The sequence below is a fragment of the Erpetoichthys calabaricus genome, chromosome 12 (assembly GCF_900747795.2).
Source record: "Erpetoichthys calabaricus chromosome 12, fErpCal1.3, whole genome shotgun sequence".
NCBI classification, from domain to species: domain Eukaryota; kingdom Metazoa; phylum Chordata; class Cladistia; order Polypteriformes; family Polypteridae; genus Erpetoichthys; species Erpetoichthys calabaricus.
The window spans coordinates 231549-248435 of NC_041405.2; the positions used below are offsets into that span (position 1 = coordinate 231549).

Below are 16887 nucleotides of genomic sequence, written 5' to 3' on the forward strand. Positions count from 1 at the left end.
GAGTAGGAGCAGAACACACAGCTGACAGACCCCCAGAATCAACTGGGAAAAACGCAGAGGGTCTGCCTCCACTCTTCACAGCACTCACAGTACCAGTGTACAGGCCGGCCATGATATCCAGCAACCTCGAGGGGATCCCATGAACCCTCAGGATGTCCCACAGGGCAAATTGATCAACTGAGTTGAACGCTTTGCAAAAATCGACAAAGTCTGCAAAGAAACTCTGATGATATTCGCATTTGCACTCCATGAGAACCCTCAGTGCCAGGATGCGTCGATGGTACACTTCTTGGGCGTAAAACCAGACTGTTCCGGTCGCTGATAGGTGAGCAGGTGATCACGGATCCTATTGAGGACGACCCTAGCAAGGACCTTACCCGGCACCGAGAGCAGTGTTACCCCCCTGTAGTTGCTGCACTCCAGGTGATCACCCTTCCCTTTCCAGATAGGGACGACAAGTCCCATTTTTAATGTCAGTTGGGATGATGCCAGTCTCCCAAATGGAAGCAAAGATTGCTTGCAATGCCAGGAGGACAGCCTGACCACCAGCCAGGAGAAGTTCACCCCGGACACCACAGATCCCTGCAGCCTTTCTCCCTTCAGCTGGTTCACCACCTGTGCCATCTCAGTGAGACTGGGGGGTTCACAGCTAAAACGTCACTCTCTGTATATTTATTATACTAAGATTTAGTTGTGACTTTTAGGTGTCCCTGTCACTCCGCAGGCAGGGCTTTGTGTCACTGTCCTTAAGGGGTGACTGAAGTGACCTGAGAGCCGTGAAGTCAAAGCTCAAAAAAAAAAAGGAAAGAAAATAAAAGAGTGGAGGTCTGCTGCTCCGAGCGGGCACATTTAGTGAGGAGGCACACAGTGAAACTTTAGTAAAACTTCAATAATGTAACGGACATGCAGGGCGCTACATAAAACAACGAGCCCCTTCTGCTCTTACGGTGCACCGGCCGTGTTAACCGTTCAGTGCCGGCGGGTCTCCTGCGCGCCTACTCGGCTCTTTACGGTATTCTCTCTACTGCACTTCGCATTTCCGTTAAAACCGAAAGTAACATAACGGACTCGTTTCCTCGCCTTCTGCCATGATGGACGCGCCCGTCGTTGTCATCGTTGTTTTTCTGCTCCAGGTCTCCAGTAAGTGCCTTTCTTTTATTTATGTATCTTCTTTTTTGTCTATTCTTGCATATTCTCAGCTCACCCCTGCACGTTAACGGTCCCCTGTCTCTCAGTCTTCACTTCTGCACGCGCCCCACCCATCTTCACTTCGTCTTGTCTTTTATGTCGCCACTTCTCGTGCTTTCTTTTCGGTTGTTTTTATCACTGCAGTTTTACTTAAGACATTTAGACGCAGTTGTGACCAGACGTCCCGGTTTACCAGGGACAGTCCCTATTTTTGGATCACCCTTCCCGGCGTCCCCGAAAGATCAGGAAATGTCCCGACAAAATGCGTACTTTTCCCTAGAGGCATAGACCCCATTCCGCCTTTCTGACTCCAAATCATACTTTCTACCCATCATGACGTCAGACGGTTAGTCGACCTTCTTCTGAGTCTGACGCCTGCTGGTGGCCACTGTTTGCAGTATGGAAACGCACGGAAGGCGTGACGGCGGAAACGGACGCATCGTCTGATGGTATCGGGCCGGCCGTGCCTTGTGATACGACACGTATTGGCGATGCTACGCTCTGAGCCAGGAATTCTCTTATTACTCCTGCCTGCTCTGAGCCTGATATAAGAGGGCATCAGCCATTCACTCGTCAATACGGCGTTCGAGGTGAGCCGTTTTCACTGAAGTTAAAGCTTAAACTTAAAAGAGTTAAACTTGCCAGTTGTACGACAAAATTGAAAGTGCTGACAAAGTTTATTTTTTTTAACTTTAATTTTAGCTCTTTATTCTTTAAGTAAGTACTACTGTACACACTTTAATGTATAGTCTCAAGTCTGCAGACTGTACTCTCTGTAAATTTCGTCGTAGCTGTGAATCTGATAATATTAATTTATATATTAATAATGAATGGATGTTCAAAAGTGCATTGGTTTTGTGAATGACATATTTCCTGACAAGATAAATGACAATGAACTGTTTGATGAGATATCCAAAGATATGTCACTGCAGAAAAAAGTTAATGAATGGGGTACAGCAGAATTACCAATAGAGAAACGATGGATGGAAATCTTTCAGCACTTTGTCAACCATTATGTTCCATGTAATAATATGAAACTCATGGCAGAATTTGCATTATGCCTTCCAGGGACAAATGCTCCCACTGAAAGAGTCTTTTCTCTGATTAACAACATGTGGACACCAGAAAAGTCACAACTTAAAATCGACACATTGAAACATATGCTGGGTGTGAAATGCAATTTCAGTGATTCATGTGACAAGTTTTATGACCCGTTATTACAAAATCCTCATGTCCTGAGAGCTATCCACTCATCTCAGAAATATTAGTGTTTCATGATTATGAAGGTTACTCATTGAAAAGCTGTTTTTCCTTTATAAACATTGAAAAAGTGTCATGTTCAATTTCAGAAAATATTAATAAATTATTCACAAAACATTTCTGGCACTTCTCTACTTTCACTGCGATTCCTGATTAACAACGAACGGTTTCGGTATGTCCATAACATACAGTATACAGTAGTGTGAAAAACTATTTGCCCCCTTCCTGATTTCTTATTCTTTTGCATGTTTGTCACACAAAATGTTTCTGATCATCAAACACATTTAACCATTAGTCAAATATTAACACAAGTAAACACAAAATGCAGTTTGTAAATGGTGGTTTTTATTATTTAGGGAGAAAAAAAAATCCAAACCTACATGGCCCTGTGTGAAAAAGTAATTGCCCCCTGAACCTAATAACTGGTTGGGCCACCCTTATCAGCAATAACTGCAATCAAGCGTTTGCGATAACTTGCAATGAGTCTTTTACAGCGCTCTGGAGGAATTTTGGCCCACTCATCTTTGCAAAATTGTTGTAATTCAGCTTTATTTGACGGTTTTCTAGCATGAACCGCCTTTTTAAGGTCATGCCATAGCATCTCAATTGGATTCAGGTCAGGACTTTGACTAGGCCACTCCAAAGTCTTCATTTTGTTTTTCTTCAGCCATTCAGAGGTGAATTTGCTGGTGTGTTTTGGGTCATTGTCCTGTTGCATCACCCAAGATCGCTTCAGCTTGAGTTGACGAACAGATGGCCGGACATTCTCCTTCAGGATTTTTTGGTAGACAGTAGAATTCATGGTTCCATCTATCACAGCAAGCCTTCCAGGTCCTGAAGCAGCAAAACAACCCCAGACCATCACACTACCACCACCATATTTTACTGTTGGTATGATGTTCTTTTTCTGAAATGCTGTGTTCCTTTTACGCCAGATGTAACGGGACATTTGCCTTCCAAAAAGTTCAACTTTTGACTCATCAGTCCACAAGGTATTTTCCCAAAAGTCTTGGCAATCATTGAGATGTTTCTTAGCAAAATTGAGACGAGCCCTAATGTTCTTTTTGCTTAACAGTGGTTTGTGTCTTGGAAATCTGCCATGCAGGCCGTTTTTGCCCAGTCTCTTTCTTATGGTGGAGTCGTGAACACTGACCTTAATTGAGGCAAGTGAGGCCTGCAGTTCTTTAGACGTTGTCCTGGGGTCTTTTGTGACCTCTCGGATGAGTCATCTCTGCGCTCTTGGGGTAATTTTGGTCGGCCGGCCACTCCTGGGAAGGTTTGCCACTGTTCCATGTTTTTGCCATTTGTGGATAATGGCTCTCACTGTGGTTCGCTGGAGTCCCAAAGCTTTAGAAATGGCTTTATAACCTTTACCAGACTGATAGATCTCAATTACTTCTCATTTGTTCCTGAATTTCTTTGGATCTTGGCATGATGTCTAGCTTTTGAGGTGCTTTTGGTCTACTTCTCTGTGTCAGGCAGCTCCTATTTAAGTGATTTCTTGATTGAAACAGGTGTGGCAGTAATCAGGCCTGGGGGTGGCTACGGAAATTGAACTCAGGTGTGATACACCACAGTTAGGTTATTTTTTAACAAGGGGGCAATTACTTTTTCACACAGGGCCATGTAGGTTTGGATTTTTTTTCTCCCTAAATAATAAACACCATCATTTAAAAACTGCATTTTGTGTTTACTTGTGTTATATTTGACTAATGGTTAAATGTGTTTGATGATCAGAAACATTTTGTGTGACAAACATGCAAAAGAATAAGAAATCAGGAAGGGGCAAATAGTTTTTCACACCACTGTACTATATAATGGACACTAATGAGTTTGTTATTTGCTCTTCAGGAAAGCGTGGCTTTCAGTCAATTTTCACGAACTGTTTTTGGCAAGATCTAGCCTGTAATTTCATGAAAAATAGCATACAATGGTATAGAACCCTACTTTGAAAATGAGTATATGTTTGTGGTTTAATAATATGATTGTTTCAAATGGAAGAAACTCATACAGAATAAGATGCAGGAAACATGAAAATAGGCATTTCCATTATTAAAGTCTATCCGCCCCCCCCAGACCCCCCACCTGGTGTCCCAGGTTGCCCCCAGAAAAATCTAGTCACTGTAATTTTACCGTTGCCCATTTGTCTTTGCACATTATTCAGCCCCTGTCGTCCTGCCATCTTATTGGAGTAGCATCCACTTGCAGAGCCACAGCACCATACGTCACCGTGAAGCCGTGGAGAACGTTATGCTGCCTGTAACATCGTTCAGCATGACCGGTCTGGTGGTGGGTCAGTGATGGTCTGGGGAGGCGTATCCATGGAGGGACGCACAGACCTCTACAGCTAGACAACGACACCATGACTGCCATTAGGTATCGGAATGAAATCCTTGGACCCATTGTCAGACCCTATGTAGCTTATGTCATGTCCAGGGCAACCCTCATGCCTTAATTTATAATATAATAATTAAGTTATCTTAATTTTATAATAATATAATCTTATATCACAGCTCCACTGATTCAAAACTCAACTGCAAGAGTCCTGATATGAACCAACAACAGCGAGCACATCCCAGCCATCCTGCTGCACCTTCACTGCTCCCTGTGTCTTACAGGACTGAATATCAAATTCTGTTCTTGACCTGCTCACTGAGGTCCACTCATTCTGTGCCCCCCACTAACCTGCACTCTGTGGGTGACAGCAGGGCCTTCAGCTGTATATAGCACCCTGACTGTGGACTGACCTCCCGAAATTACTGACATCAGCTGACTCACTTCATTTGTTTTAACTCATTGGTTTAGGAGGACATTAAACAGACGTGACATTTGGCCCCCTCTGTCAGTTTACCCCCTCTGTCTGTCCAGGTACTCAGGGTTTGAATTTTTATCACAATTTATGTTATTTGCTCAAGATTTTTTTGTAGTATTATATGTTGTATTTTAGTCTGCATTATTGTCTTTTATTCTGTTTGAATGTTTTGTAAATCCTGTATTTATCTTTATTTAGTGAAGGTATTATTTGTAGTAAATGTTCTATCGGTCCTGTTGTTCTTTTTGAATTTTGGGTAGGGTGCTATATAAATAAATTGTGTTGTAATTAGTTTTTTTATTTTTTTCTTTTGATGGCCCATTGTTTATAATAATAAGTAACAAAAACTAGAGCAGTTCTATATAAGGCAATTATCCATCCATCCATCCATCCATTCATTCTCTTCCGCTTATCCGAGGTTGCATCGCGGGGGCAGCAGCTTGAGCAGAGATGCCCAGACTTCCCTCTCCCCGGCCACTTCTTCTAGCTCTTCCGGGAGAATCCCAAGGCGTTCCCAGGCCAGTCGAGAGACATAGTCCCTCCAGCGTGTCCTGGGTCTTCCCCGGGGCCTCCTCCCGGTTAGACGTGCCCGGAACACCTCACAAGGGAGGCGTCCAGGAAGCATCCTGATCAGATGCCCGAGCCACCTCATCTGACTCCTCTCGATGCGGAGGAGCAGCGGCTCTACTCTGAGCCCCTCCCGGATGACTGAACTTCTCACCCTATCTTTAAGGGAGAGCCCAGACACCCTGTGGAGGAAACTCATTTCAGCCGCTTGTATTCGCGATCTCGTTCTTTCGGTCACTACCCATAGCTCATGACCATAGGTGAGGGTAGGAACATAGATCGACTGGTAAATTGAGAGCTTCGCCTTGCAGCTCAGCTCCTTTGTCACCACGACAGGCCGATGCAGAGCCCTCATCACTGTGGATGCCGCACCGATCCGCCTGTCGATCTCACGCTCCATTCTTCCCTCACTCGTGAACAAGACCCCGAGATACTTGAACTCCTCCACTTGAGGCAGGATCTCGCTACCAACCCTGAGAGGGCACTCCACCCTTTTCCGGCTGAGGACCATGGTCTCGGATTTGGAGGTGCTGATTCCCATCCCAGCCGCTTCACACTCAGCTGCGAACCGATCCAGAGAGAGCTGAAGATCACGGCCTGATGAAGCAAACAGGACAACATCATCTGCAAAAAGCAGTGACCCAATCCTGAGCCCACCAAACCGGACCCCCTCAACACCCTGGCTGCGCCTAGAAATTCTGTCCATAAAAGTTATGAACAGAATCGGTGACAAAGGGCAGCCCTGGCGGAGTCCAACTCTCACTGGAAACGGGTTCGACTTACTGCCGGCAATGCGGACAAAGCTCTGACACCGGTTGTACAGGGACCGAACAGCCCTTATCAGGGGGGCCGGTACCCCATACTCTCAGAGTACCCCCCACAGGATTCCCCGAGGGACACGGTCGAATGCCTTTTCCAAGTCCACAAAACACATGTAGACTGGTTGGGCGAACTCCCATGCACCCTCCAGGACCCTGCTAAGGGTGTAGAGCTGGTCCACTGTTCCGCAACCAGGACGAAAACCACACTGTTCCTCCTGAATCAGAGGTTCGACTATCTGATGGAACCTCCTCTCCAGGACCCCTGAATAGACTTTTCCAGGGAGGCTGAGGAGTGTGATACCTCTGTAGTTGGAACACACCCTCTGGTCCCCCTTCTTAAATAGGGGGACCACCACCCCCGTCTGTCAATCCAGAGGCACTGTCCCTGATGTCCATGCGATGTTGCAGAGACGTGTCAACCAAGACAGTCCTACAACATCCAGAGCCTTGAGGAACTCCGGGCGTATCTCATCCACCCCTGAGGCCCTGCCACCAAGGAGTTTTTTGACCACCTCGGTGACCTCAGTCCCAGAGATGGGGAAGCCCACCTCCGAGTCCCCAGGCTCTGCTTCCACATTGGAAGGCATGTTAGTGGGATTGAGGAGGTCTTCAAAGTACTCCCCCCACCGACCCACAACGTTCCGAGTCGAGGTCTGTAGCGCACCATCTCCACCATATACAGTGTTGACACTGCACTGCTTCCCCCTCCTGAGACGCCGGACGGTGGACCAGAATCTCCTCGAACCATCCGAAAGTTGTTCTCCATGGCCTCCCCAAACTCCTCCCATGCCCGAGTTTTTGCCTCAGCAACCACCGAAGCCGCATTCCGGTTGGCCTGCCAGTACCTATCAGCTGCCTCCAGAGTCCCACAGGACAAAAGGGACCGGTAGGACTCCTTCTTCAGCTTGACAGCATCCCTCACTGCCGGTGTCCACCAACGGGTTCAGGCATTGCCACCACGACAGGCACCGACCACCTTACGGCCACAGCTCCGGTCAGCCGCCTCAACAATAGAGGCAAGGAACATGGCCCATTCGGACTCAATGTCCCCCATCTCCCTCGGGATGTGGTCGAAGTTCTGCAGGAGGTGGGAGTTGAAGCTACTTCTGACAGGGGGCTCTGCCAGACGTTCCCAGCAGACCCTCACAACACGTTTGGGCCTACCACGCCTGACCGGCATCCTCCCCCACCATCGAAGCCAACTCACCACCAGGTGGTGATCAGTTGACAGCTCCGCCCCTCTCTTCACCCGAGTGTCCAAGACATGTGGCCGCAAGTCTGACGACACGACCACAAAGTCGATCATCGAACTGAGGCCTAGGGTGTCCTGGTGCCAAGTGCACATATGAACACCCCTATGCTTGAACATGGTGTTCGTTATGGACAATCCGTGACGAGCACAGAAGTCCAATAACAAAACACCGCTCGGGTTCAGATCAGGGGGGCCATTCCTCCCAATCACACCCTTCCAGGTCTCACTGTCATTGCCCACGTGAGCATTGAAGTCTCCCAGCAGAACGAGGGAGTCCCCAGAAGGTATGCCCTCTAGCACCCCCTCCAGGGACTCCAAAAAGGGTGGGTACTCCGAACTGCTGTTCGGTGCATACGCACAAACAACAGTTAGGACCCGTCCCCCCACCCGAAGGCAAAGGGAGGCTACCCTCTCGTCCACCGGGGTAAACCCCAATGTACAGGCTCCAAGTCAGGGGGCAATAAGTATACCCACACCTGCTCGGCGCCTCTCACCGGGATCAACTCCAGAGTGGTAGAGAGTCCAGCCCCTCTCAAGGAGATTGGTTCCAGAGTCCAAGCTGTGCGTCGAGGTGAGTCCGACTATATCTAGCCGGAACCTCTCAACTTCGCGCACTAGCTCAGGCTTCTTCCCCTTCAGAGAGGTGACATTCCACGTCCCAAGAGCCAGCTTCTGTAGCTGAAGATCGGACCGCCAAGGTCCCCGCCTTCGGCCACCACCCAACTCACACTGCACCCGACCTCCTTGGCCCCTCCCATAGGTGGTGAGCCCATGGGAAGGGGGACCCACGTTGCCTCTTCGGGCTGTGCCCGGCCGAGCCCCATGGGTGCAAGCCCGGCCACCAGGCGCTCGCCATCGAGCCCCACCTCCAGGCCTGGCTCCAGAGGGGGGCCCCGGTGACCCGCGTCCGGGCAAGGGAAAACGCCGTCCAAAATTTTTATTCATCATAGGAGGTTTGTTTAACCGCACTTTGTCTCATCCCTCACCTAGGACCAGTTTGCCTTGGGTGACCCTACCAGGGGCATAAAGCCCCAGACAACGGAGCTCCTAGGATCACTGGGACACGCAAACCCCTCCACCACGATAAGGTGGCAGTTCGAGGAGGGGCAATTAATATATTGCATAATTCAGTGTAGAATATGTATTGCTGTTTTCTTCACATACATATTTAAAAATATTAGATTAGCTTAAATGTTTATTCTAAATTAGTTTAGAACAATAATGCACACATGCATAGTACATTTTAAAAAACGTAATTACTTTTATTATTAACGTTTTACTAAACTCTAACGTGGTGTAACCATAATTATATTGTATAGTTCGTTTCATGAATGTAAACAAAAAACTATTTTCAATTCACACAGATCTTGATGATTTTAATTTTGTCGACATGTTAAATGGTTCCCACAGACCAGAACACAACGTAAATGTTAATAGTGTATTTCACAGAAACGATCCATATTGTTTAGTTTGATGTGTGACACGACGTGATGGCAGAAACCCTCTGAACTTCACAGTGATGCGTATTATTTGGTTTCTAAACGGGTCTTTGACCCGACGTTACTTTCCGGGCTTTGCTGAGACCTGCCCAAACCTTCCAAATGTAATTTTATGAAGTCAATCCTGAAACGACGGAGACGTCACTTCCGGGTCTGTAACTACGGGTCTACAACTGTGGTGACGTCTGGTGCTGTGGCTCTGCAGGTGGATAGTATTGTCTCTGTTCTTTCTCTATAGTATTATTACAGACTGTTCACTCTTATGGTCTTCAGGCTGCTCTCGTGTTCATTTTTAGAGCCCCACGCTAGAGTCTTTCCCTGTCTTTTTTGTTTTTATCTTTTTAATTTCATTTAAAAAAACATAGCGGAGTGTGACTCTGAGGCTAGGGATCTGCTCTGGCAATCGGAAGGTTGCCGGTTCGAATCCCGTAAATGCCAAAAGGGACTCTGCTCTGGGGCCTTAACCTGCAATTGCTGAGCGGTTTGAGTAGTGAGAAAAGTGCTATATAAATGCAATGAATTATTGTTATTATTACCCGCTTATTTGTCAATACGCCCAATGCTTTGTTACACTGCACTGCGCCCTCTGCTGGTTCCTCTCCAATTCCTCTCAATTGTATCCGGCTGCAGGTCGCACGCCACGCCCCCAGCATTTGCGTCCGTCCTCTGTCACATCGCTTTCGCTGAAAAACTAGTAATGTTGATTTACCTCATAACCCTAAAAGACGATATTAATATACCTTCCTCCAATCACGAGGCAAGAATCTGAGTTTCTCTTTATGGTATTATTGTATTTACTTTTAGAAACAAAAAAAACAGTTTTATAATTTATGAGTCATGATTCGATAGTTAAAAGAAAGAGGGCATAACATATTTTTAGTTTAAGGAAACACCATACTGAATATGAATGTGGTTGCTCTAACTGCTATTATAGTGAATTCAACCATTTAAAATATTTGAAATTATTTTAACAGTACTTGTGTACTAAATGGCATGTCTGACATTATTTCTGGAATCTCGTTCAATAAAGGAAAATTCCGTTAATGACATTAATTTATTATGTTACAAAATAAATGATGATCAATAACACAACATAACAATCAACAAGCATGAAAATGAAGGTCTAAACTTTCGAGTTCTCAGTAAAAGAAACTTAAAATTATTTATATTGAACAATCCAAGTGTCACCCTTGGCTGACCGCTGGCCTTGACACATTGAGTGGGCACTTTAACTGTTTAGCTGTAAAAGTCGGGGGCATCACATACAGTCGTTTGAGTACCTTTGAAAGTTAACGAGTAACCCAGGACTTATTTCCATGTGTTATTTACTTTTATTGTGTTACTATGGAAGATTATTCCAACTACTCCAAACAAAAAAAAAGACGACTGTATTATTTCACAGACATTTTGACTTTTTCATAATGACATTACCTGCTGTGTAACATGGTGCCTGTGCCCACTCCGGCCATCTGGTGACAACGAGTGAGGAGGAGGAGGTTCACTCCATGTGTAGCGTCCAATCAAGTGAAAGCAGCTGAGCAAAAGTCCTAAGCAGGCATTTAGTCCTTCAAGTGCTAAGGGGCCAACTAACGCGCCCAGTTAGGGTCACAGGGGGCCAGAGATCATCCCAGCGGCCCCAGTGTAAGGCAAGAAGCCAGTGGGCTTTATCAGCCAGGTGACATGATTAAAGTTCTGTGCCTGAGACCCCTTCACTATTTAGGGGGCTGCTCTTTGTAGCCAGCGTCTTCAGGTATGGCTGCCTCCTCTCAGTCAGGTCTCAGGTACCTGCAGAGTGTGTCCCTGTGTGGTCTGGACACCGTGTTCTGCGTTCTTTATAACATCCAAAAACCTGATCTCATCTGCCTGTGTTTCTGGTCAGAGTCATGGAGGTTCATCTGAGGATTTAATAACAAATTCTGACCAGTCAGATGTGCAGAAGAAAACAAAATGTGAATGTAGCGCCCTGTTGGTAACGCATCATGTTTTGGAACATGTAACTAGATGACATAGTTACTGTTATGAAGTAATGTTAGTAAGTCGCTGTTTAAAGTCACCTTCTCCAGCCTGTGTCACCAGTTGAGGTTTCTTTTCCCCTTCTGCCCTGTCGCACCAGTTGGCCAGCTGCCCTTTGATTTTCCACCCGCGTCTTCCTTTTATCGAGCGGTCACTCAAGTTACATGACACTTCACTTTGTTTTCCCCTCAGAAGTGTCCAGCCAGCGTCTCACTCGTGTGTCACAGCTGTAGACGTGTCCAGCTTGTCCTCTTCACGTCCACTTTGCTTCTTGGATGTGTTCCTTTACATCAGCTGAGCCCACGGTGGCCCTGAAGGGTTCATCACGTTGTTTCCCCTTCTGTTTCAACAAACCCGTGTCCTTAGAAGAAGAAGACATTGCATTAATATGGCGCTTTACATACGGAGGGGGAGTCACTACTGTCACCACCAGTGTGTCACATCCACCTGGGTGATGCGATGGCAGCCATTTTGTGGTAGTGAGCTCAGCACACATGAATTATTAGGTGGTGAAGGGTTTAGAGAGATGGGCGTTGATTTAGGTGGCCAGAGTGACCAGACGGTGATTGGCAATTTAGCCGTGACATTGGGGTGCACCCTACTCTTTATGACGGACACCCAGGATCTTTTATGACCACAGAGAGTCAGGACCTCAGTTTCACGTCTCATCTGAAGGACGACTAATGTCTACTCTTTCTGTATTCTGTCTTTTGTTCCTGCACTTAACGTGAACACTCGTCACAGAGCTCTGTGCCTGCACTCGGTGACCAGCGCCATACCATCATAAACAGAACTGAGTCTTTGGAGTGCCAGGCTGCTGAAGGGCGACTGGCCTGTCGTGGGCACCAGCAGCAGGTGAACTGGCTGGATGGCAGATGCTGGGTGCTGCAGGGGGTCTGCATGTTACCATGGAGATGGGTGGTCAGGTGACATGGTGACCCGTCATAAAGCTGCTCTGCTGGCTTTGGTGGAGATGAGATCTGACCAGCTGAGGTGTGTGAGGAGGAGACAACCATGTGAGACGAGAACTGCTGCTGCACGCTGATCTCCACACAGTCCACCTGGTCCTCTGCTTTGGCAGGCCCTCCGAGCTTCAGGGAGCTTCAAGGATTTTTGTATTTCGATCTTCAGGGCCGACTGCTCAGAGCCCCTCACATGGGGATTGATATTTGGTTTTAGATTTCTTTTTAATGGTTTCTGCAGTTTCAGGTTTGTAATAAAATGATTTGCTCTTAATGACCATTTCATCTTTCTGTTTTTAACTAAGTATTTATATTAACTTCCCTTTTTATTAGTTGTGACTTTGCCCTAATAAAGCCACCTTTGTGCTCGCTGCTCTTATTGTGTCACTGACCCTCAGTCCCACTTCTCAATGTCCCAGAGATCTCCTTAAAGCCACAGCTGAGGACCTCTGAACATGACAGTCCGTCACTCCTCTTCTCTCCATCTTGTTTCTCCTCAGTTCTTATTTTGTGTGTCACCACAAAGTGCTCGGATGTGCAGGTCAGGTCACCTTCAGGCCACTCAGAGTCAGCTCACCAGATTGGCTCCTTCTGCCTTTGTCTGATGCTTAGAGATGTTGTGTCCTCTGCGAGTCTCTCTGTCACTTCTGGTTCTTTTATTCACGACTCTGACCTGCTGTCCTGACCTAAAGCCATGCTGTGTTCTCTATGAATGTCCAGCTTCCTGATGTCCCTGTTTCTTCTCTTTTCAGTTTCAGAGTCTCTTGTCACAGTTCAGACCGCACAGCCTTACCCAGTGGTTCACATTGGGTCAGAGGTCCTGCTGCAGTGTTCCTTCACGGTGACGTCAGGTGCCATTGATGTTAAACAGCTGACAGTCACCTGGATACAATATGCACTGAGCGTAGCAAAGTACGACCAGGAGGACCTCATTGAGAGACCGAGACTGAGCCTGAACACTGAGGGGATGAAGAGTGGAAACACATCTCTGCTCATCAGGTCTGTCAGCTTTGATGATGGCGGTCAGTACAGGTGTACAGTGCAACATAAAGGAGAAGAAGGAGATGTGGACATCTATGTGTCTGTCAGAGGTAAGCCGTTTGCTAAAACACCCTGCAGGTCTTACTGGTTGACTCTGTCCAGTTATGAGGGTCTGTCCGGTGGGCTTTAATGAGATTGACTGTCTTGCCAAACTTTTCAGACCCTTCACCGTTTGTTTTCTGTGATTTATTTATTTTATTGTAAAGCACTGAAACACACATTTCGTTTTATCCACTCCATCAATCCCCCACTTCAGTGTCTGTAGATCCCCCTTCTGCAGTAATCACAGTCTTTAGACCACTGGGGTACGTCTGCCCCCCTTAAATCGCTTGGGTTACACGAGTGACGCTTTTCAAACTGCGCTGTCAGTCAGACTGAGATCAGAGCCTTCACTGGGCCTTTGGAGGCCATCAGCTGCAGTGTTGGTCTCTGAGACCCCCTAAGATGACTTGATCTTTGTGTTTTTGTCCCCAAAGTCCTGCTAAATTAAAGATGCACTTTGGCTCAATCTTCAGGTTTTCTTTTTTAGCAGACGGGTTCTCTTGACGTATTTTGCTTCATTTTACTGTCCTTCTGTCCATTCTGAGACCCCTCTGATTAAAAGTGGCCCCATGTTATAATACAGCCCCCCATACTGGACTGGATGTCTGGTCTTTTTGGAGGCATATGAACCTCTTTGGACTTTGACAGAAAGCCCCCTCGGTCAGGTGACATCAAACAATGTCACAGTAAAATAAAGCAATTCTGACTTTCCAGTAAACTTGGAAATAAAAGAGAAGAACATTTCAGTGTAGGATTTGTTGGTCACTCAAATGAAACTGTTGGTTGAAGGTTCAAACAGTACACAGGGCTGTGTGGGGATAATGGTGGGAGCAGCTGAGTCTTGGACTGCTGGGTTCTAACATGTCAGCTGTGTCCCCTTGTAGAATTGAACACACTGATTTGGACCTCCTGCCTCCCTGATTGGGACCTCCTGCCTCACTGACCGCCTGTCCTTTTGTTTTTAGCGACTCCTCAGGTGTCCATAAAGCTGGAAACGAACCTCAGTCTGTCTGAAGGAGTGGTGACCTGTGAAGCTGTGAGTTTCTACCCACAAGCCATCAGCTTTAACATCACAAGAAAGGGTGATTTGTTAAAAACAGAGAGGCTGACATCGGATCAAAGTCCATCCAGGTGGCGTCTACCTGATGGGTCCTTCAGTGCCAGGAGTGTCTACACCTTTGACGTGAGTGACATCAGGAACAGCAGAGACACAATAAGCTGTGAAGTGACACATGCATCTGTGGATCAGCCAATCACAGTCTCCACCACACCAGGTTGGTAAGACTTTGTCATTGTAGCACAGCACCTCCTACTGACTGAAGGCTGTAAACACGAGGAGGATACTCAGTTAGTGCTCTTAAATAGTTTGAAAGGTAAGACGGAGGAGAAAATGGCCGCCTTGTATAAAATAAAGGATTGTGTAATCATAGAAGAGGAAGATTAGGAAACATCTAGACGAGGAAGAGTCGGTGTGCTTATGTGCTCCACTTGCTCTGTCACTGAGTGCTGTGCAGGTTTGGGTGGGATTGTGTGGCCAAAGGGTCAGAGTTCAAGACATTCAAGACTGAAGTGCAACAATTCAATTCAGTTCAGTTGATCTGTGAGTAGCGCTCTTCACTGACTGCTGACTCCAAACACGGAGACAAGTGTAGAAATGTAACAAATGGCTGAATCCTGAATGAGTGAACATAAAGACACGGGTTAGTTTAAAAAATAGGAAAAGAAAAGAGCAAGAAAGTGATGAACAGAAATGGAAAGCAATGACTTCTGTCTGTTCATTTATTGTTGAACTCCACGCAGGGAGCACCTGAGATGTGAACCTCGGCCTCCATGTTGAGGATGTCAGTCAGAGTTTATAGATGGCCAAGTAGCTTTATGAGAATAAGGACTGGAAGAGCGAAACACACACAAGAACACGAGGAGCTAGAAGTGGCAGGTGAAGATGGCGTACAAGTAATCTGAGTCATTACTTTAGACGGCCATTCTGTGGTGGAGCTCAGGCCTTTAGCAGGACATGTGGCCTGGTGAGCCACACTGCTGTGACCAGCCTGATGTTAGGAGGATTCTCTGTGTCCACCACTGGAGTCTTTTTAACAGCTGTGCTTGTTTTCTTCCAGTTCCTCCAAATCTCCGAATAAATCTGTTTACTGTCTTTGAGAACATTTAAATAGCTGGGACTGAATGCTGAGACGCAGGAGCGTCGTGGTTATAACTGTACTGATATTTAAGATGTGCAATTCCTGTAAATCATGGCTTATAAATGTCTCCCGATCATTCGGCCAAAGGCAGAGTTGTTCTGCAGTGTGTAGGTCCTTTTTGATATCACACAGCAAATGTTCTCCCAATTCCTGATTTGCTCTGTTGGTTTGTCCATTGCACTCAGCCTGACTTACAAATAAACTCTGAATAAAATGGCTGAATAAAAACTTCATCAGAAATAGGAAATAAATTGGCAACCAGAATCTGATTTTAAGGATGTTGGAAAACAATGGAAATTGAAAGTTTCAGTAATAATATGTGAGGTAATTCTCGGGTATTTGGGGGTCTGTAATGATATAAATTGAGCTTTGAAAATCAGCAGACCGTCACCTCAATAGCAGTGAAGTGCCAAGAATCTCTGAAATATTCACAGCAATGCGCTCTCATGGACCATTAAGAGGTGGCAGAGCTTATAGAAGTCACACAGCATGGCATCCTGGCATCAATGTCATCCTGGCATTAAGCTCTTTCTTAATTCCTACACCCAGGTGTTTTGTTACAGAGACCCCCATGGGGTCCTCCACCTCTGCTGCAGCTCTCCTATCCTCACACTCACCTGGCCTGGAAGGAGAGTCGACCTGGCAGTCACACTACACTCGCAGGGGGTCTGCAGTTAGTCGTCCGTCTTCATCCAGGACTGACGGCTTCTGTGCCTCGCTGCTCCCATTAGAGGACGTCTGCCCTTTTCTGTGTATACCCCAGAGAGCGAGACAGAGCCAATAATAACACTAGCAAAGGGGGGCAGGCAGTAAAGTGATACAACATTAGAACAATAAGGTCGAGAACAGGCCATCAGCCCAGCAAATCTCGCCAGTCCAATCCACTTAATTCTTCTAAAATAACATCAAGTAAAGTTTTGAAAGCCCCTAAAGTCCTCCTGTCCACCACACTACTTGGTCACTTATTCCAAGTGTCTGTGCTTCTTTGTGTAAAGAAAAACTTCCTAATGTTTGTGTGAAATTTTTCTTAATGAGTTTCCAGCTGTGTCCCCGTGTTCTTGATGAATTCATTTTAAAATAACAGTCTCGATCCACTGGACTAATGCCCTTCATAATTTTAAACACTTCAGTCAGGTCTCCTCTTAATCTTCTTTTGCTTAAACTGTGAAGGCTCAGCTCTTTTAATTTTTTCTCCTAACTCATCCCCTGTAGCCCTGAAATCAGCCAGTTGC

The 16887-nt window shown here is 46.3% G+C and overlaps 1 protein-coding gene across 1 annotated transcript in view; it reads left to right on the top strand.

Annotated features, from left to right (window-relative positions):
* Positions 1–1048: 1048 nt before the first annotated feature.
* Positions 1049–16887, top strand: part of LOC114661606 (uncharacterized) — a 42732-nt gene continuing 26893 nt past the window's right edge. Inside the window, exons 1-3 of the mRNA XM_051934747.1 lie at positions 1049–1140; positions 13127–13465; positions 14423–14731. Coding sequence (XP_051790707.1) covers positions 1089–1140; positions 13127–13465; positions 14423–14731 — 700 coding nt within the window. The 5' untranslated portion in view covers positions 1049–1088. The remainder of the gene's footprint in view (positions 1141–13126; positions 13466–14422; positions 14732–16887) is intronic.